Below are 22,832 nucleotides of genomic sequence, written 5' to 3'. Positions count from 1 at the left end.
TCACCAAACATTTCTGCTTTGCCTAAATTCGCAGATTAATTTAACAATAACACTTTTTACTTTTCTCCTCGAAAAAAAATACATAAATTTGCCAAAGTTGACTTTATGTGGTGTGTGGAAGTCATGTAAAACTTTTTTAAGAAATAATTTATTGGAATATTTTCTCTCTTTTTACTCATGTCTGTTGTGATTAGATTATTAGATATTTTTGGTCACTGTGAACAATCTTTCAAGAAATAAACAATGGCTTTTTTACTTAACAATTTTTCCATACTTTCACTGTTTAGGTTCCCTTGGATAATATCTGATTATAAAATACTTATACTTGCATAGTTGCATATAATAAATTAAATCTATTGAAAAAACTTCTAATTTTTTTTATGAATTGTCTAAATATATATTTGAAAGAATTAGTTAGAAAGGGCATTTTATATACAATTTTAAACATAGAAACTTACGAGTGGATAAGCCTAAGACAGGCATTTTTAATAAATTGCTCTGGTGATTCTGCTATTATTTAATTGGTTTGAACACAAGAAATAAATGTTGATGTTTATCTACCCCGAGGATAACGCGCAATGCTTCAAATTAGTTCAAACAAAGTAAATACACGGATTTAACGACCACCAGAGAGTTACAGATAAAGAAAAAGAAGCAAATAGGTAATGAAATTTATTTTGTCCATTTAATAGGCACATTTTGCCTTCAACTCGTGATAAGACGCTTTGCTAACTTTTATGGCAAATATTCACTTGTATATATACGATTAAACGAATCCACATATAAAACGTATGTACTCGTATATTATTCTATGGTCGACCAATGGGCTGAAAAAAAATGGCATGATCATCGAGCAAATTAAGTTTTGTTTCGAAACAAAAATAAATCTAATGTTCTTAACAATATATTGTATTTATTGTAATAATAACGTACGCATACTACACACACACATTTAAATGCATTTGGTGATGAAATTTTAAAAATTGACATAATAATGTAGTGCCTGTCGGGTTTCTCGGATTAAGGCTCATAAGATAACTTTGATACAACTGCTAAATTATATCATACTGTAATAAATTATAAATATAACTTATATATTTTAATACACCTATTTTATTCTATATAAATGTGTGTGTTTGCTTTCACATGTGATGTTGGCTTGCTACTGAGTGTTCGACGATCTCGTGATCTTGTAGATGTATAGACATGAGTGGGGGTGCATTTCTATAAGTAGGTATTTCAAATACCGTATTTTCCTGCAACAGTAGGGGTGGCCCTACAGAAATATTAATTTTTTCCTTAATGATAAATGACTCGAGATATTATGTCTGCCAATAATTATTATACTCATGCCAAATATAATATTTTTATGAACCAATAGTTCAAAACACGTACCTATTGTATTATATTCTACTCGTAGCGCATTTCGGTGGTTGGATAGCTCTAAAATATCGTGACGTTTAGGCGCAATAACATAAGTCACAACCTCTGTGCTAAGGTTATTAAAAGGTACGTCATCCTTAAACATATATTCATATAATATTAAAACATTATGGTGATGAGAGTTGTGTGTAAATAACATATTATATAGGATTTTAACTGAAATAAATACAGAACAGCAAAAAAAATATTAAGACTTTACCTGTTCTAAGATGAACTTTTTAATTTAAACTAATATTCTGACTGTTCGATTATTTATTTGGCATATCCAAATTCAATCCACGAAGTGTACGTTTTAAATGATATATAATATATATATATGTACAACGCTATATTTTACTTCATTAGGATAATCAAGAAAGTACTGACAAAGAGTATTTAGTGTGGCTCGGGCTGCCCGTATAACAAGCTTAAAATACGTGCTTGTAAGTCATCCCTATTCTTAAAGTCGAGATATTTAGTGTTAGAGACGTAAGATGTACGTCTGGTGCTAGTAAGTGCATGTGATTTTATACATTGTATGGCTGTACTTTTTTCAAATATCAATTATTTTTTATACGATGTTGAAATTATTCTTTCAAGTTATTGTTTCAAAGTGTGATATTATACATATTATTTATATATATCTATCTATATATATATATGAACATTGAACAGATAGGTATATCTGGCGTGTGACGGTTACCCATTGGAATGACTTACTAATTGGGGTCTGCGCAGAAGTGTATATTCTTATATTATTCTACGGTCGCAATTTTATTTTAATAAACCCATGAGTGACTTACCTCGCTACATAAAACTTGTGTATTACAGATTTTAAAAAAAATATTAAAAGCACCCAGCAACCAAAGTTTACACAAATTTTCTACCATACTGTAGATCATATCATTTTCTGTCAAACCAATATAAAATGATAACACGATTTCCGGAAACCTTGGCACTTTGGTCGGTTAGTCGCCAGACTCAACAATGCGAAACATATTATGTATTGTGTAGCATTTATGACCTTAAAGTTTGAGCGGTTATTAATCATAGCTTATTTTGTTACTGGAAATACCGTTATCTCAGTGTTTATTACTCATGAATAGTTATAATTATTATTATACGATAGTTATTGTACACTTGCACTCGCAATATGATGTACAGTGCATATACTATAAACAACTGTAAACACTATGGCATACTGGGTCGTATTGTTGACGGTAACTCTAACTTATCAAACGCATACCCAGGTATTTATATTATTATTATTATTATACTCCTCCGAGTACCGTTTCACTACCGAGAAAAAAAAATAAACAGTTTAAAACAACTTTAAAACAATACGTATTCTGCGAAAATCGTTTCCAAATGTCAGTGAATACGACCATTTGCGATGTTACAATAATTATTGAAAACCTGGTAGCCGGCAGGTAGTCAGCTTTTTAATGTCGTCAGTCCGTATATTATCCTCCCAATGCGTTTGTACTCATTCTAAACACGCATTATAATGCGGAATCCTCGTTCTAGTAGTTATAAAAAAAAACTACTCAAAAATATCCAATAATAATAGCCCAATGTTGAATACATATTTTAATACATTTAATTACAGCTCGTAATTGCATTTTTCCACACACATTTAGATAATCATTTGATGCAGTAGCTCAGAAATCGACAAATTTCACCAACTGTTCATTAGTTGAATATTTTAAATACCATCGTGATCATCATTATAGTATTCTCAACTATTTTCATAAGCGATTATTTCAATGAAGAATCAACAAGCAATTTGCTCAAAAAACTCGCTCGATTAAAATGTGAAATACATAAATAGTATGCCACTTGATGTGGATTACTATGAAATTTAAATGGTTATTAAAATATAACGGCAAACCCATATAAACCAAATTAAAAATTCTACTTTAATTTTAATGAATTTAAAATGATATCATTCATATATGCTTATATTAATACATAAATAATATTTTTATACAATGAGACTTCGTTTAGAAAATAAGCGTCCTAAGCAATTATGTATAAAATTATACTACATTTCGTAGAAATAAACAAATACAATTCTCGTTGAATTCAACATTACATCATGCTATTCATAGGAACCTACCTACTTAACAATACAATGCAAACCCTCACCAACATTGCAGATACAAATAACCAACAACAATTAATGAAACAAACTTAAAATCTATACAAATACATATTTTTTTTAATCACTGATCTTATCACCGACCCTAAAAATCCAGATGTCCTCAATATTAAAATACTAATTTGTCCCCCAAAACTAGACTCATTCATATTAAATAATAAAAATTAACAACAAAAAAGCTCAAAATGTTGTACACCACTATCAAGAAAATACTTATCTATAAAATGTCCTAATTGAATATCGGACAGCATATCAATTAATAGTTCACGATCACTGAATGATGTCCTATAGGCTATAGCTAGGTATGACCCAGCAATGACACCAACATCATAATATTTTCTGATTTGATCCAACTGATCAGACTAATCTAAAATGGATTTGAAAAAATCATATTATGGTATTAACTGAATAATGCTGTTATATTTCAGTCTGGTTAAATGTAAGTTACAAATCAATTACTCAGAATAGAATAATACTAATACATTTATAAGCTCTTATAAATGAAAATAATACATTTAAACCACTTTTCAATTATTTGGGTATCACAAACCGATTTTGTTGAGCTTTATTTACTGCCTATATTTGCGAAAATAAATCCGTGGTTCACCAATATTATTAATTATATTTAACTTTGATAAAAAATTAAATGAACAAAACCAAATTGTCAATAAATTATGCATTAAACGAGCGTGAAAAAATATTAGAATATATGTTTCACTTTTTTATTTGGTAATTGTTTTCGTTTCAAGGTAAAATTATAAAAATGTAACCAACAGTTATATTGTACTTATAATATTATACAATTAGACCCAATACATAAATCCAATAGTTATGAATTATATTTTGAATACAAAATTAAAATATTAATCGTTTGATTTCAATTTTCTCATACTAAGTAACATAATTTAATTTTTTTTTTTTATATTTATGTATGGTATACAAATAATAAAGATTGCTTTTTCAAAATAATAAGTGTACGTATCCGAGTTTAGCGTTAGCTTAAACTCAGACCGGGTAATAATAACTATTTTATAAAATGAATATTATCTAGAAAGTATTTCGTCTTAAATATAATATTACATTATATAACGATTTTACTATACTGATTTATAATATTATTTTACTTGATCGCTTTTATAAAATATTTTTCCACACAATTTCATTGAACGGTGTGCAAGATTTGTGAATCGTGTTTCATCGTCACTGAATATAATAAAACGGAAGAGCTGTAATGAAACACTATAAAAATTCGTATGGTAAAATCGTATACGATTTATTGGTATAGTGTTGTAGGTGTATCCCAATTTTTTGAAAAACAGCCAATGGCGCGTCGATGACGAGATAACGATGGTGATCATTTTATAACTCGCTGTTTTCAAGTGTTTTTCGCGTTTTCGTTGTTGGGTTTTACATTAATTTTGTAATCGGTCGCGTACCTGCGCGTAAAGCGCATTTTCAATCACCGGCAAGTGAACAACAATAATAAAAGCCCGCGAGGAAAAAAAAATAAAAAAAACGTACCTATAACCCGAAAACACACTCGGGAAACCCCTCCGCGGCGAACAGGCCCAAATTGAATCCTGCAAACTGCCGAGAGCGCGTTTACCCGTTATGTGCGTTCTATATAGAGGTATATATAAGCTGCGCTGCCGGAAGTGCTGATAATTTCGATTGTTGTAGCACAAGGGGCCTTCCGGTGAAATTAGTCCAGTCCAGTATGAAATCTGCAAGCCACGCGCACCGTCATCTGTCATTACACGCGGCGCGTAAACCGTAGCCGAACCCCGGGAACTGCGACCGGATTTCGATTTTCAATATCCGCCTCGCAAGCGCCTATACACACACGCGCGTACATATAATACAATTTATATACCATATATTATACAAGCGTATACGGTATAATTTTAAGGGACTAAACCGTCGACGGGTGGGGGGAGGGGGGGACAAACGCAGGAGCGGCGGCCCCCCCGTGTGTATATATTGTATCTATGTATAATATATAGTCGCGTACACTCGTACGTAACAGTCTAGTCGATTGCGCAGTCGCAGAATATATAACATTATTGTTGGCACGGTATAACGGATATTTTTTTTTATCCTCCGCGAATCCGACGTGTTATTAGGTTCGAGAACTCATATTACGTATATTATTACGAGATAATCGACGACGCTCCCGATAATCCAGATGCCTGCAGTGCCATAAGCTATAATCGCCGTGTTATTGTTATAGTACGTTTATGACAAGGTGTATATTGCATATGAAGTCGTCATTTAGTACAACGCGTTTTTAATGAAAAAAAAAGCCAACCCGTTTTCAAAAATATTGTTACTCTTACGCAATTCACGAGACTTAATATACATATATTTTTATATTATTCAAATCCATGATTCTGAGAAAAATCCTGGGTGATGTGCTCATATAAGCTACATCGTAAAACAACACAGTTAGACGGCACGAAATAAATTAAAAGTTCCCGGAACAATAACAATATTATCAACGAAAATTTAAAATAAATACAAGGTTCTGAATTTGTATCTATATTTAAAAACAATGTATTCAATATTATATTATCTTACAAAGTATAAACCAAGAGTATTTGCGGGTAAAGGAATAATTACATATTATAAGTCGTATGTCTATAAAACAAATATAATAATACTAAATTGATGACAGCAAATAAGTACATAACGTATACTAATGGCGTTATTTCATAAAATACTTGGATAGTAGATACTCCTTCTTATTCTTATCAGTCTGACCAAATCAAACCGAATTACCGTGACAAAGCTTCGTCTAAGGTACAATGAGACAGTGTGAAAATAAGAACCCCATTCACACGTGAAGAATTATTGATAAAATACATAATTTTAAGACGACAAATTTTTGGTATGAACGTCAATGAAAAGTTCTAATTTAAGTTACATTTTTTTCCATCCAGCCCACTTAACCCAATAATATCATAGTCATTTTGCTATCATTAAACAACTATAAGAAAAATAGATATCGAGACACCGACACGTGTGTCTCGTTTCCTGTACGTGATCATGTGCAGTGGAAGTATGGCAGACCCGCGGGGTTTGTGGAATACGCACCGCAAGACTTGTATGAGACGTGCCTGGAGCTCATCGATGGCTATTTTTAATTCGGTAGGTTTTCGTCCGTCAACTCTCACCCATCGTTTACTCGTTTTTAGTGTTATCTCGGCAGTGCCTGACGACGTAATCCCGCATTCCCGCTTTGTCACGACTTTAGTAAAACAAAATATAATACTATAATATATTTTAATATTATATTGCTTATTATTGTTATCATTATTAATATTATATTTGTTATTTTGTAATTTTGTCAAAGTTATACATTGACAGTTATTATCATGGAATGTTTTCCCGATACTGTAATTAATGAAATGATTAGTACCTAATGGCATAAACATAATAATTATTCATATTTTTTATTTTTCAGTTCCACCAGTAATTGCGGTACCCAATCAATTACTAGGAGCGCCAATAGGCACAGACGTGACACTCGAATGTCACGTGGAATCCTACCCAAAATCTATCAACTATTGGGTCAGAAATCGAACAAAAATGTTGATGGACGGGTAAGATTATTTTATTTTCTAAAACGTTTTCTATGGAAAAAAATACGCCACATAAGACTCGAAAGACTAGACATAGACTAGACTGTGCAAAGCGTGTCTTATAATTTTTGCAAACAAACTCCATTACGAGTTCAATTAAGCTTACCATTAAAAATGTATGGTTTGTAAAAACAAATACGATATGGATAATACTGCACGATGTCCATAATTTATTGTACGATATAAATTCTATAGATTCCAAATATTGACGAAAAGATGATTTCGTCCGGAAAATATTTTTTACCAGGCATAACTTCTATCTGCAGCGGCTAATAATCCGATCACGTCTTTTTCGACGACGATAAATTCTGGTACTGCTGTTATATTTACCTTGAAACACAGTAATATTTCTGATCCGTAAGATTTATCTATTAATATGTGGAACTTGAGATATATTATATGATTGAGAATAAAAACCGACTTAGTACAACGAAATAAAAATTATGATTAATATAACGAAACTTCAATGTGAAATCGGGTAAAGGACACTACGGTATAGTTGTAGGTACCTACTATGGTGTTTGAATTGAGAATAATGTCTTATGTCAATTATTATTGTTGCCGTACCGCGCCGAAGGGAATCGAGTTGGCTTATTGTTTTTGTTTTTCGTTCTAATTAGCAAACAATGAGCGAAATAATAATTAACATCGATCGAAATAACGTTTATTATAATAACGAAAAAAGAGCAACAGCGATAACGAAGTAAAAATAGAAAAAGCTGATAGAAGGAATTTCCAAAAGATTTCAAATATAATGGAATACTTTTCATATACAAATTATTTTTCGGGTGGTAATTATTAAACTTGAACGTTTTGTCGGAATACTTTTGAAATATGTTCATTTACAGCCCTACAGCCACTAACTCCCCCCCCCCCCACAACCGCCTCCTCTGCAAAAGCCAGCGCACCGTCGTCACTACCGACTATGATGGCATGTTCCCAGGAGAGAGCTGAATTTACTTAATTTCATTTTTTTTTTTCGACAACAAATTATTGTTGCCTTGTCGAAATTATTACGAGAAAGTTGTTCAAAATGAAGGCAAGGTGGAAATTCAAATTGTTTCGTATACAAAAACAGAAGAACGCCCTTCTTCGCACGGCAGTTTAGTTTTGTACGTCCTTAGAATGCATAATGACCGGAAGTGCTCTATTGCATTTTCCGCTCTCGTGTGGCCGGACCCTACTCTAAGGTGCTTATGGAAAATATTTAAAAATCTTTTTCTCAAACATCCTATGGATTTATTTTTTGAAAACTCCTCCGGGTAGCTCTACAGCTCGGCCTTAACAAATAAAATAGGATAACTAAACATTCCGATGGTACACAATTATTAACAATAGGTTATTATTAAACAATCGTAATGTATAAACAATGTCAAGTTATTTTTTGTTTAACGGAAATACTATGTGAAAATACATTTTTCTACGAAAGTAGTAAGTAATAACTTATGGTCACAAATAATTATCGGTTCAGTTAGCTGTTTGTACATTATTTCTTTGGGTTTTAACAGTGTTTGTTCAATGAATAATTTGAGCACAAAACTCATTTATTGCTTCATATTAATTCCTAAAAAGTATAAAAACGTTCTGTTATTTTATTTTTTTAATTACAATAAATGTAATGAAAAAAATCTGACGATACCAATATTTTAACATAGTTTTAATACCATTTTCATTATTTTATGCAGATTTTTTCAACAAAAATGTATACGCTGTAACTTTGAGGAGAATTTAATTCTAAAATGTTCGAGTGCCAAACACGAGATAAGGTGTTGAGGAGAAAACGCGCGTATATATAAGCCTTTAGTACAATATGCATGAATGGACAGTGACATGTGAGAAGCCAGATGGAAAAACATTTTATATCTCTTTTCCCAAAAAATATATAAAAGAAAGAATTCTACTTTACACCCTGTAGAACATTATAGATTCTCAATATAAAAAATATATATTAAATTCTAAACCACAGGAGGTTTGAATAAAATAACGTCGATGACATTTTTTTTAAAGGTTTTTTTTCGGTCCATGATTTAACTAAACAACAACCGTCAAAAACCAATCAAAACAACGAATAAATCGATAATAAATGTTGACTGTTTTTCACAGATTGCCAGTAGATAGTTCACCTATTTCATTTTGGATCAAATTAGAAATGTAAAAACTGGATGCACCATCATTTCGCTTTTATCGATTCGACGATTCGAACAATTGGTGCAATAATAATAATAATATTCGACTCTGACGTTACGGGTAGTTCATAGCGTAATCCAGTCACGTCAAGCATGCGTTCATAGTATTAGACGTCACGATAATAAAACGTGTAAACGGATTTATGTGGAATAACAACACAGACGGCGACAATTGGAAGTGGTGACAACTTCACACCGCATACAAATGTCCCAGTTAACGTGAAGAAAGAGGCGTACAAATCCGGATTTACGAGTATAACGCTTGTTAAAATGACAGTGAAAATAATCCTACATGGGAAAAAAAAAGCCATAGACAATCCCGATGTTTTGGCTAGGGTCTGTGAACAGTCTGAGCTGAGGTTATAATTAAATCTTCAAAATACGAGACATAATCTGGCGAAAACAATTCAGAGCGTAAAACATATTATGCATAATGCAAACAAAATAAATTTGAAGAAATTAACTATTTTATGTTGTAATCCACATAATGTACACCCTTGGACTATTGTTTTTACTTTCTTAAGACCTCGATAATTGAACGTTATGAAATTCGTATGACCGCACAAAAACTTAACAAGACCGTTTATGTTTTATAAGAATTTTCAATAAACATTTTACGTGTTCTTTAAATTTTTTAATTTGTGTATACGCTATACAGTTTTAAATGAATTAATTACAAAGTATTCATTTTAAAATGTTCGAGTATATTTTGTGAAAACAAATGTTTTAATTGGTTCCATGAGCGAAATAGTTTCTAGTATATACTATACAAAGTTCTTGGTGTAAAAAATTTAAATTAAATATATTTAAAAGAGCAATTATTTTTCTTAGGGACATATTTATGATAGCATAAAAAGGTATAGAAATACATCAAACAAATCAAAATATATTATCAAACACTCAAACGTGTAAAACAAGAAGTCTCCGAAAATTGATTGATTTTATTTCATTACTACTCGATAACCCTTTGATTTGTAGTCGGGAAATTTTAATGTTAAATAAATAATAATTCACAATATAGAATAATTAAAAATAACAAATTAAATTAAATTAACCCTTTTTTGTTTTCTTTTATTCTTTTACCAATATGTTTGGCTTACTTTTTAAACATAGACAATAAATAATAATAACAATGTAAACAGAAGATATAAATTATAAGAATAACCATACTAAATCTGCTTTTTATATGATTTTTAAATATATTAGTTGAAACTATATTTAAAATGAGATTTATTATTCACAAAAATCAAATTAAAATCACCTTACCAAAAAAATCTGGCTGGCATTTTTAATAACCAAAAACATCTGTATAATATTATAGAAGATACACATTCTTTATTAATGTGCATACGACTTAATACATAATCACAATAATTTCTTTGAAACTGTTATAGAAACGTCGAATTGTTGAAGTATAAAAAAATATTTTCGGTTAACTTATAGAAATTAGAATGGGTACAAGGTTTATTAAACGTTTTTTCTTGAAGTTAAATAAGATTTTCTAGAAAAATAATAGGATTCATGAAAGTTTGAAGCCTATCAGAAATGAATATTTAGGACCCTTGGCTGAGTACATACAGAAATATTGAAGTGAGATACAGAGCTAATCAGCAAAAAATTATAATAGAAAGCACATACGTGGTGGTATTATAATAAAACATGCGACAACTTCATCGTTTGTATGAAATCAGTCTTAGAACTATTATTTTAATAATTTAACTTCACCTTCAAATGCATAACCCGCGTACATGCCGATCAAGAAAAACTACTTAGAAAATCCTTCCTTCTGGAAAAAATCGTTCACAAAAAAATATGAAATAAAACGGTTTTAAGTTTCATTTCATAAAAAATCTACATTTCACATCACTTGTTATTTGCTTCACTTGAACTTCCAAAATTCAAATAATTATGATAAATCTTAAAACATTTTCAACGGCGTTAATTAGTGTACACGACACATAATTTCAAATATATATTATATAGCATTGACACTCGATTGTATGCGTAAGAGAAAGCCGATAAATATAATAATAATAATAATTAACAGCACAAGAAATGTGACTGCAATGGGACGCCTTTTATGCAGCACGCAAGTGTAAATTTTCCTCTGCGGGGAGGCATCATTAAACACACATAAGACGATTAATGAGAGTCGAGATTGTATGAAAGCAGTTATGGAGGCGGCGGGTGGTTGTTTTAAGAAGCTAGGAGCACACGATTATCCGAGGAATAATCGCACCTACTGGTGCGGTGACGAAAAAAAGAACCCCAAAGAAATAAAACCTTCGAAGGAGAATTCGGGGAGTGGGTTGTAGACGTTGTATAATAAAATACGAAAAACAAAAAATTAAAACAAACAACCTCTTTCGGCTTGGTACCGCACACCAAAGTCATTAATTATACATTTGTCCCTAATTTCTCACCCTTATCCACCGGCCGCCAACGACGTTGTCGCTCGCTCCTTCCCAGAGCAGGATTTTCACGTATACGCCGTGCGACATTGGGGGCGAGGGTGACCTTTCCCCGTCGCGAAAAGTCGTCTATACATACATAATATAAAAGATATCGTTTTTATACTCTCAGCAACGAGCACGCACACACGCACGGCACCCTCTCCACCGCCGCCGACCTCTCGAAAACCCATCATCAGACGGCGGTGGCGGCCACAATGGCGGTGGTAGTGGCGACGATGAGCGCAGAAGTTTTTGACTAATCTGTCGCGTGATTAATGGCCGGACGAAAGTTTTGAGCTCGCCCTTCCTCGTCTTCCGGGGCCAACGTGTGCGCTGCGCGGGCGAGCGCTCTAGTTCGTTCTCCTTTTATTCCCGACGAGTAATTGAAAGTCTGCAACCGTGGCTTATATATACATATATATACAGTGACGACGACAACAACGACAACACGCCAAGTGTCTGCTCTCCCCCCCCCCTACTCACACCCCCACCCACAACCCGGTTTGGTCGCCCGCTGGCGCAAAGTGGCGTTTGCGGTGGCTTTTCTCGCGCGTAGCTGACGGACGGACGGCGGCGGCGGCGGCGGCGGTTATACACAAGCCGGGTTCACCCAGCCCTGATGGGGGGGGGGGGAGAAACACGTTTCTCGGCCGGGGCGGTTGATGGATCGACTTTGTTTGGGCACTCGCGACGTGAATAATTATTAACCGTGTTAATATAACATTTTATTTTTTTTTTTCCATTCGCGCTTACTTCATTTTCGATAAATCTCCTCTCGTTTCCCGCATTCCGTCTCCGTTTCCCGCTCTAAAAGTGCAATATCCAATATTTTTCACTCGGCCACGAGTAGTACGTGAGCCACGGAGTTTTCCGCTCTCTATTTGTTGACGCTGTTGACGACTTTCCGAATCCCTCGACTCTGCTCGTATCTTCGTGCGCACAACAGTTTTCAGTTCTCCGCGGCGCACGTGGTTACGTATGTTTAAGTGTTTGGGGTCATTGGTATCAATGGTATCGGTCGGTGGTTTCATTTCTTTATTCTTTACGTGTATGCGTGTGAGTGTATTATTACTCTAATGACGTCTATTATTATACTTGTGTGACGCATATATTTTATGCGTTCTTATGCATTTAATTTTTATTGTTAAGGGATATCATTGTGATTGCAGAGATGACTTGAAGTTGTTGGGTTTGATGTTCGGTATCACTATACGATATGCGTAATATAATTCGATTTATATCGGTTTAATTCGTCGGATTATACTATGGATAGGTTAGTCAGTACATTAAATGTTGATCTGTGCTCTGTCTCTCACACTTTATACTGTTTGAATTAGATACAGCTAGGTCAAAACGCTGTTTATGTAACTATGTCAGTTTCTGTGTATTTTACTGTCGATAAACTAAAATCTGATAGTAATTAAAATGTGATATTGACTTAATGTCTCTAATAAGTAAAGACTTAAGTGAAAACTTAACCTACATTATGATTGTGTAATTGACTATAATCACTCAATCATATGATATATATTCTAAGAATATACTCCTTATACAAGTACACTTGAGACTTCCGTGAAACCAGTTAAGATACCGATTGCCAACTGAATGCCCTTAGATATTCACACTAATTACTTAATTTTTAGTGGACCAATTTAACCATAACTTATTATACAATTCTAACTAAACTACTAGGTAGTTGTATGATATGTCTGTTATGTGTTTATACTTTATGTGTTATTCTATTATATTTATTGTTTGTTATTATATCAATATCGTCATGATGGAGTTAACTATTTAGTATTCTTATTTAAACTTAGCAAAATATTCTATAATATATAAATACAATAAATTATTTTGTACTACAGAATGATTAAAATATATATGTATAAAAATAATAAAATAAATAATAAAAATTATAATTGCTTTAAGGATATTACGATTTCATATTATGCAGATTCAATAATAGGTAGCTAGTACAATAACTTTTCGAATAAATCAAGTACCAAAAACCAAGTCGGTGGAATATATTTATACCCACTAGTGTTCGTTACAGAGTAAATAAAAATACAATTTGAAAAATAATAATATTACTGTGAATTTTCATTTTTTCAACCAACTTTGTTAACTTATAACAATAACTATGTTTCAAAATCATCACAAACCAAATTTTAACAAAATAAACATCAAGTTTATGTACATAATATACCTTTCTGGTATTTTTAATCGACAAAAAGTTTTTATCAACTTTTGAATAACTATAAAGATTTTATAAAGTTCAATGTATTAATTATTGTGAAATTCTAGTACTAAAAAATGTACGCAATAACTTATAAGATTCCAAATAGAAAACTAAGAATTCCTGAAAACGGTACAAATCAGTACCTATACGCGGGACACCACTCTATTCTACCAGAGTCGATAGATATTTTTTTTTTGTAATGACTAAGTCAATGGATAATTTATTGATTTCTTTTAAAAAAATAAGTGTTATTTAATTAAGATAATCACTGTATTGTTGTGATTTAAAATCTATGAATTTCCTATGATTCACATAATGAGTGTCAGTGTGTCACACTATACCCGTTTATAGACGCTTAGTTATAAAACTCCATACGCCAAGTACGGGATGCAACTGGGACGCTCGGAGATAATGGCCAGGTGATATTGTGGCCACATGGCATTTTTTTTAACGATTTCACTTTATAGAAAACCCCTTTCTTTGTTAAATTCTATGATAAATAATTCATAATACCTTATATACTGAGAACCAATATAGTATACAATGCAGTGCACATTCATGCAATACGGTGTCTATTTTTACATTTGAAAATTTTAATAAAATACTATTATAGCATTAATATTATTATTTATATTATGTATAAATTATATTGACCTTGCTCAGGTAAATTGTTAAGGGCATGTTTAAAAACTTACATTCAAATGTTGTCTCGTAATACAAAAATTTTTTTACTATTTTATTGATTTTTGGACATTGGTGGTGTGTAAAAATGTTTTGTGAACATACTTAACATAATTATATTGACATCAAAATTATTAGGCTAACCAACTAGTATTAGCTCCTGGGCTAATCCTCGGTGGGCGTCCTTCCTCGGAACATTCGTCATATTTTCCATTCTTTTTCTATTCCCATTTGTCCAACACTTTATTTAGAAAATAACCCATTCTACAGGATGATGAAGCTAGCTAACGAAGACTCGTCATTAGGGCTAGGATTTATATGCAATAACAAATTGTAAAATATGTATTTTATTTACCAAAATATACAAAAATATGCAAAAACAAATTTTTATTATTTCTAGATATATATTTTTATCATAATTCATAATTTATTATTATTACATTAAATATAAGTTTATATAATTACATTAAATATTAGTTTATATTATTACACGCTACTATGATATTATGTTGTTTCAAATTTTCAAATACGAACGAACGGCGATTTGAACGTAGAATAGGTTTATACTGACTAAAACTCAATTATCAAAATAATTTTATAAAATTGTTAACTGATACCGTTATTAAAACCACTCAAATGTTTAAGTATAAGTGTCCGCACATTTACACAACACACGTCGTACTAATTAAATTAAATACGTCGTTAAACAATGTGTAGGTAATCCTATCGGCCTAGATAAGATAAGATAAGATATTTATACTATATATTTACAATTCGACTATGAAATAAACGCCGTTTAAAATTAACAATAATTTATAAAAATTTAAAAATTTAAGTTAAAAAAATAAAAAACTCAAAAATCTATAAATATGCAATTATATGCATAATGCATATAATACATAATGTTCAAAATATACAAAAATATGCAAAAAAAATTGGTTCTATTCAAATGAGAATAAGCCAAATCGTGGAAAAATCTGACAACCAATCAATTTGGACTTAAGGAAAAAAACATGCAAATGCATATAAATCCTAGCCCTACTCATCATTATTATTTTATTTGTAATTACAAAATAACCATTATAACTAGAGCTAGGATTTTAATGACCTAAAAAATACACAAAAATGCACTAAAAAAAAATGCAAAAATGACCTAAAAACTCTAAAAAATGTACTTAGATGAGCGAAAAAAATGTATTTTAAAAATAAATATTATTATTAATTATCAATTATGAACATAATAGACTTTTGAATGTAACCGCTTCCTGATATTATAATTATTTTGAAAAATCAATAAAAGCATAAATTAAAATAATTTAATGAAAAATATTATATAAATATAAAAATTTTATATTTTATTCTTAAACATTTCTAAAATTTGTGTTATTTAATTTAGCAAGTGGAATATTAGCTGCTAATAATGGTTCACAAGGCTCTAAATTAAATGATGATTGATCACTATTATTTGTTAAATTAGAAAATAGTACTTGATTATTTTGTTTCGCTTCATTCAGTTTTCGTTGAATTCCATTATCATGCTTATCTCGACTGATGTGTTGTTGAATTGTAAATTTCTTTTCGGAGGCAACTGCCAAAAAATATCACAAAACTACGTAAACGGATTCCTACTGTTGACTTAATTTTTGGCATTTTGTACAATTAAGATCAGTAGAACCATATAAGTACGTGTCCAATTCACTACTAAAGCTACTATTGTATACCTAAATAGTTATGGGTTCGTTCGATATTTAATCTTATCGAATAAATCGACAATTAATTATATTACTTTTTCAATATCAATGGACTGGAGTAGGTAATTGCCTAGAGGTACTAATTGGGATTATCTTTACAACACAAATTAAAAAAGCTTAAGATAAACAAAAATTAGTTTAAATACACAAAATGAACGTAATATTTCTAATATAATGTAATAATGACCTTAAAAATGCAATAAATGCATTTAACACAAAAAAATGCAAAATAAAAATTACATATTTAAAATTGTTATATTACGAAACAAATTTAGAGTTTGGTTAGAATTGTATAACACTTAGATAAAAAAAAATGCAAAAGTCACCAAAATCCTAGCTCTAATATTATAACTCTACAATTATTTTTTTTTTTTCAATGTTATTTTTACTGTTCTCTATTTTAATTTGTAAAGTCGTTCGCTTGTCTGTCTTAGTGTTTTTATATTTGAATTGGGGCAGCCCGCATATATATATATGTATATGAATATATTATAAATAAATAAATAAACAGTACAGGATATTTTACAGAATATTCCCGCAATTGAATTTGGCTGGGCTGAATACGCTAGTGAAGCTAAATTGCCTACACGACGCGCCGGCCTACGGGGATAAAAATTATTATTATTATACTTTGACCAAGTTAAGAAGTGACAAGTTGTGGTGGTAGGGGGTCTATTTCAACACCGAGAACGAGCTGCGCGTCATAGTCAAAACTCAAAATATATAATATACAAAGATGTTTAAACGTAGCTGCCAAAAACTGGTCAGTCAATCAAATGACTCGTTTTGCTAATTCGGTGAAGCACGTCGGGGATCAGACCGAAATGAACGCAAACACGTTGAAAATGTAGTCATCTTCTTAATTTGGTCAGAGTATAATATTGTTATAAAAATAAACAACTTTAAAATTGTATTCTCTAAACAGCGAAAATCTTGAACCCTATCCCTTTAGTTCTGTTACGATTACAAGTTTTTGACTCAAAATTATCAATTAATCTTGATTGATACAACTTAAACATTTTTGTGTACGCGCGATGTTTAAAAATTAGACATTTAAAAGAATATTATGCAATATACATGTATTTATATTTTAAAGGTTGAAAAATGTATAATGTTAATATTTCGTTTTTGAAAATTATGCGATCGGAATTCGATAATGGTTTAAAGCCTGAAGCGTATAAAAAAAACCGGTATTATTATATTATTATAATAATAACAATAGACGTCCGTTGGCATTTCGATTAAAAAGCAATGTAACGGATCGAGTAAAAAAAAAATCAAAAACAATAATAATAATAATAATAATTTATTAGTGACCATCGCGTTCGTGGTCTTTATCAAAATTCAAAACAAATGACGGGTTATAAGGCCTATAACTATATATAGTTGAATCTCCTATTAATTGAAATATTATATTATTATGATTCCTTTCAACCCAAACAGACGACTAAAGCACAACGATGACCAGTTTCGACAGACTTCGTATACAACTGATAACTGGTGCATTCGCCAATCAGTCATTATCTGCATAAGTGATGGCTGCCATTTTCAAAGTTAGTACCCGACCCCCGCCCCACTCCACATTAAAAATATTTCCACGGGCGACATTTTGTATGCGTTCGTATGATTTTAGTTTTAATTATTATCGTGATTTTTCTAGTATAATCATATCGGATTGTCCAGCCCATGAAAAATAAAAACTCACTTAATTTGTGTTTATTTATTTTTATTAAATAAACATAAAAAATGGCTGTTGTTCTAAACCCCGGGGATTATAATACAAAATTAACGTTTTTGAAACTCGGAAATAAATAATAAAATATTACACTAGCACAAAAAATACCAAATAATAGTGTAATCTATGTTTATTTATTGAACCATTGGTTCTATTAATACACTGCATAATCCTACTAATTCGCTTATCACACTGATTTAAAAGTTATCTGTTTACATAGCTATAAATGTGGCAAACATTTATATTATCGCCTTGTACGAGTTAGTGTACGAGTCCACTTCAACATGTGTTGTATTTAGGTATATAACAAAATAATAAACCAAAATACTATTTATCGAATTTATGGTCATAGTAAATTAGTTACACTAAGCGTAATTCAGTAATCATCTCAACTTTGTATAAATCGAATTTATTTTTATATTTATGAAACGTACATAAATATTTTTCCCCGCATAATGTTTCAAATTTTTATTTCTAAAGATGATACTTACGTTTTTATTGTAAATATTAAAAGTTTATATTATAAAGGTATTGTGAAGTATGTTCGTATAAATGCTTGATAAATAAAAAATACTTGCAGAAAATTATCATTATAAAGTATTTCAATATTATTTAAAAACATGAATTTGTCACAAATAGTATAAACCAACTATTTTGATAAAGTAACATAAGATTAGGTAAAATGTATATACGTAAAACTGGATAGGATACGTATTTATTAGTGACTTTTGGATTTCAGTATTACTAAAGACGTGTGCATTTTCAAATAACTTAATAACTAGGGGCTTAAACACAAGTCATTATATCAAATACCCATAATTATATTGCAAAAATCGACCTCTTCACAATGGAAGATTAAAATTGTACAGCTAAGTATATTCCTTTCATAAATTAACCTCGACTTTTATAGTGTAGTACTTGTAGGTACAACACACTCAACAACCGATGATTTCTATTTCAAAATAAATAACTATACCTTATAAATATCCACTTATCAAAATTCCTGGAATAATCTCTTTAAGATCGATGTATTCATTAACTGTGAGTAATGAAATATAAAACATTGTGGTTTTTGGATTTTTAAAAATTCAATACAAGCACTTAAACAATTACACCGTATTTAAAATAACTACGTTTAAATAAATATCAGAGGAAAAAGTCTAGAAAAAACAACTCTTGATTAAATAACATTTTCAAACAGTAATACTACACTAAATTACTAAATTGTATTGTTCTAAAATCATTAGATCATTATAATGTATAAAAAAAACTTTGAAAATGTCGTTTTTCATCGAGATTATGAATATTGATTATTGAATGGAATGAATTGACTTTTAAAATTAATTTCAAAAAATGTAACCTTTATAATTAATTTTAGCATATTTTTGTGATATAATGGTAGCATAAAAATATCTGTCCATAAAACAAATTTAAAAAAAACAAAAATAAATTAGCATCGTGTATTTTCAAATATGTTTACTCTGTCCATGTACAATATGGTTGTAATAATGTTCATTGTTTACACGATTTTTGCATACGACTATACAGTAGTGAGCTAAGGATCACTTTTAGTATTCGTTTATTTAGCAAAAATAAGAAGAAATTAAAAACAAAATTTTTTTTTTTTATCAGATAATGTATAATAAAGAAATAGAAACAAAACTAATACAATACGTAGCTATGTTTTAATAGGCATTTTTGGTATTTGGGGAAATAAGATATAAAACTCTTAATGTTAACCCCGCATTAGAAGTTTGAACCAAATTAACGTCACGGTAACGTGCACTAAACAGTAATTCCGTAGTGTAGTGGGTTACTGTTACCTATAGGTAGTTCTAATCATAATATAACCCCATCCACCCTCGGACCGTTTTCTGATTTAAAGATACTCGGGAGGTGGTAATGCTTAATCGAGCCACGGCAAATTTTAAACAGAATGAATTACATCTGTCACCGAGCTGCTTTCGATTAACAACGGCAATAATAATAATAATAATAATTATTATCACAATCAATGTACTGTCTTCACTCTAAATAAGTAATAAACTAATAACCCTCGTGCACGTACTACATATATGAGTATATCCACACTCTCGGTGTGTAACTGACGCGTAGAGAACAGGTATGGCGCCCGATATAATAAATGGCAGTTGCCCTTTTTCCAAATTTAAATTCGGTTATACCCGCTAACATATTAATATCAATGGCACACGCGTATACAGGATAAACTACGAGGTCGTAACTGAATAAAAATGAATTATTAGAACATCCCAAAATAAGTTATGTCACACGAAATTTGTACCGGAAAAAAAACTCGTAACTTAATAACGTTTCCAATTATACTTTTTAATTTTGAAAACGCTTTATACGCCAAAAATGATTTATTTTTTCTTTAGTCTGATGACGTAATTATATTTTGTGAATGTTAAAAATCTAGACACGTGTCATTCAAGTGTATTATTTCATGCCTGATTAAAAAAATAGAAATACATACTAAGCAAATAATAATAATTGTGTAAGTAAATTGTATGCGCATTATAGACGACTATAATTATTGTTAATTATTATTTATTTTGTGATAATCACTGAAATATATCATTAGTCTGAACATCAATAAATTTCGAGAGTGTAGTAAATAACCCTAAACACGCCATCGTCTGTATTGGATGGATTTTTCGGGAATTGGTTTACAAGTGCTGTAGATTGAACTTATTTTCTACTAGTGACGTCTTCACACTCCATTCAACCATGTGATATGCATTATACATTATAAGCGACAACATACAGAAACCTAGTTTTGAGCAATAACACTAGTTACCTTCTAGTAGATAAATTGGTCCTAGTCTTTTAGTAACATTAATTAGCTACTAGTAACCACTAGTGTTAAGCAGTAACACTGTACATAGTTACTTACTGGAAACCTAGTTTTAAGCATGGCCGAAAAACCACTTTTACCATCGTGACGTCAAAACAGTGATTGCTACCATTTTTTTATTTTAAATTCTTCGACAGTCGTTAAATTGTTTGTATATTTCTCATCCCTAAAACAAACTTGTTCATAACTCAAACTTCCCAAAAAATGTGTTAAACGATGATTATAATAAAAATTAACATAATTTTCGTATAATTATTATTTAAAAAACAAAAAATAAGCAATATACACCAAAAATTACGTACAATAAGCTTATTTAATGAAAGAAAAAAATATTAATAAATTAGCCACGCTTCATTATCGCGTACGCGACGATTACCAGAACCCGGTAACAATAATAGCATTTTATAGTTGAATATCATTATTTAAAATTAATTAATAATTACCCAGCGTATCTCAAGAAAAATCACTAATAATAAAATAATTGAAAAAATCAAAATATTAAATGAGTTAAAACTAAAAAATACCAAAACTTACCAATTTTAATAATAACAGCTATAACTATTTAATATTAGTAGAATTAATATATTTAAAAAACCATAACATTATTATAATGATCAAACAATTTTTACTTATAGAACTGTGATTTTGAAAATAATATTTCATGGAATTGTTCACGTGCAACCTACATGGTTATTGGACTTAAAATTCGTTCCTGTAATCCTTTCTAAATAAAAAGGTAAGAAAGGACATTTTCAGATGAATTATTTACGGCAGTTCGGTACTTCAATTGATTTTCTATAGTGCCCCTAAGTTCTTGTCGCAAAAAAATACATCAAAATAAAAATAGCTGGTGGATTTTAAATGTCTTCATATATATCATTCGGTAGAATTGATAAAAAAAAAATGACCACGTAAAGTTATGGAGTAGTATTTTTACTTTTTTTCATAAAGTACAATCACTGGAAATAAATCAAATCCTAAGTAAAGGTATTGGAACATGTAATAAAATGTTTGTACATTATTGGATAAATTTATGGCTATTTATTAGCCTCCAAATGTGTACGCAACTTGTCGTAGAAGTTATAGCAAAACTTATGGAGTAATAAGGTAGTTGGAGAACTGTTTGAATCCTTTTTACGATTGTTAGGAATTAAGAACTCAATATTAGAATCATATTCAGAAATTGACATTTTCTTCAGCTATATTTTTGTATAAAAAACCATTGATTTGTTTTATACTAAACCCAAAATCGAAATTTCTAAGAACCTATTTTTAATTTTGCATATTTTTGTATTACTAGAGGTACAAATAATAAACAGTAAATTTTAGAATAAATAATACCTTGACACGCATTATTCTTTTTAATCTTTATTTAATAATAGTATAAGCTTTTTATAGAGGATATAAATTATATTTTTACTCTTCAAATAAGTACATACTTTACATGACAAACGCAATATAATATATTATTATGGTTAACACCATAAATATTTGCCAATTTACCTGCTGATGCGTTTAAAATCTAATCCTTTGAAGTTCCATACACTTAATAGAAGTAGTACTTAAGTAGTGGTTTAATTTTTATAAATTGTATTTTATGCCCCCTTTTTAAGTTCTCATTCTTCTCCTTCTCATAAGTAACCAATCTGAAAAACAGAGAAATGTAAAAAATATAATTTCAAGAGTAG

At 30.4% G+C, this 22,832-nt stretch overlaps 1 protein-coding gene across 1 annotated transcript in view; it reads left to right on the top strand.

Annotated features, from left to right (window-relative positions):
• LOC111038879 (lachesin-like) overlaps positions 1-22,832 on the top strand; it is a gene marked incomplete at its 5' end in the record, with an annotated part of 121,306 nt that overhangs the window by 87,938 nt on the left and 10,536 nt on the right. The window contains one exon of the mRNA XM_022322141.1: positions 7,047-7,185. Within this exon, the coding sequence (XP_022177833.1) occupies positions 7,047-7,185 (139 nt within the window). The remainder of the gene's footprint in view (positions 1-7,046; positions 7,186-22,832) is intronic.

The sequence above is a fragment of the Myzus persicae genome, unplaced genomic scaffold (genome assembly GCF_001856785.1).
Source record: "Myzus persicae strain clone G006 unplaced genomic scaffold, MPER_G0061.0, whole genome shotgun sequence".
NCBI classification, from domain to species: Eukaryota; Metazoa; Arthropoda; class Insecta; order Hemiptera; family Aphididae; genus Myzus; species Myzus persicae.
This window is presented reverse-complemented; position numbering and strand designations above follow the sequence as displayed.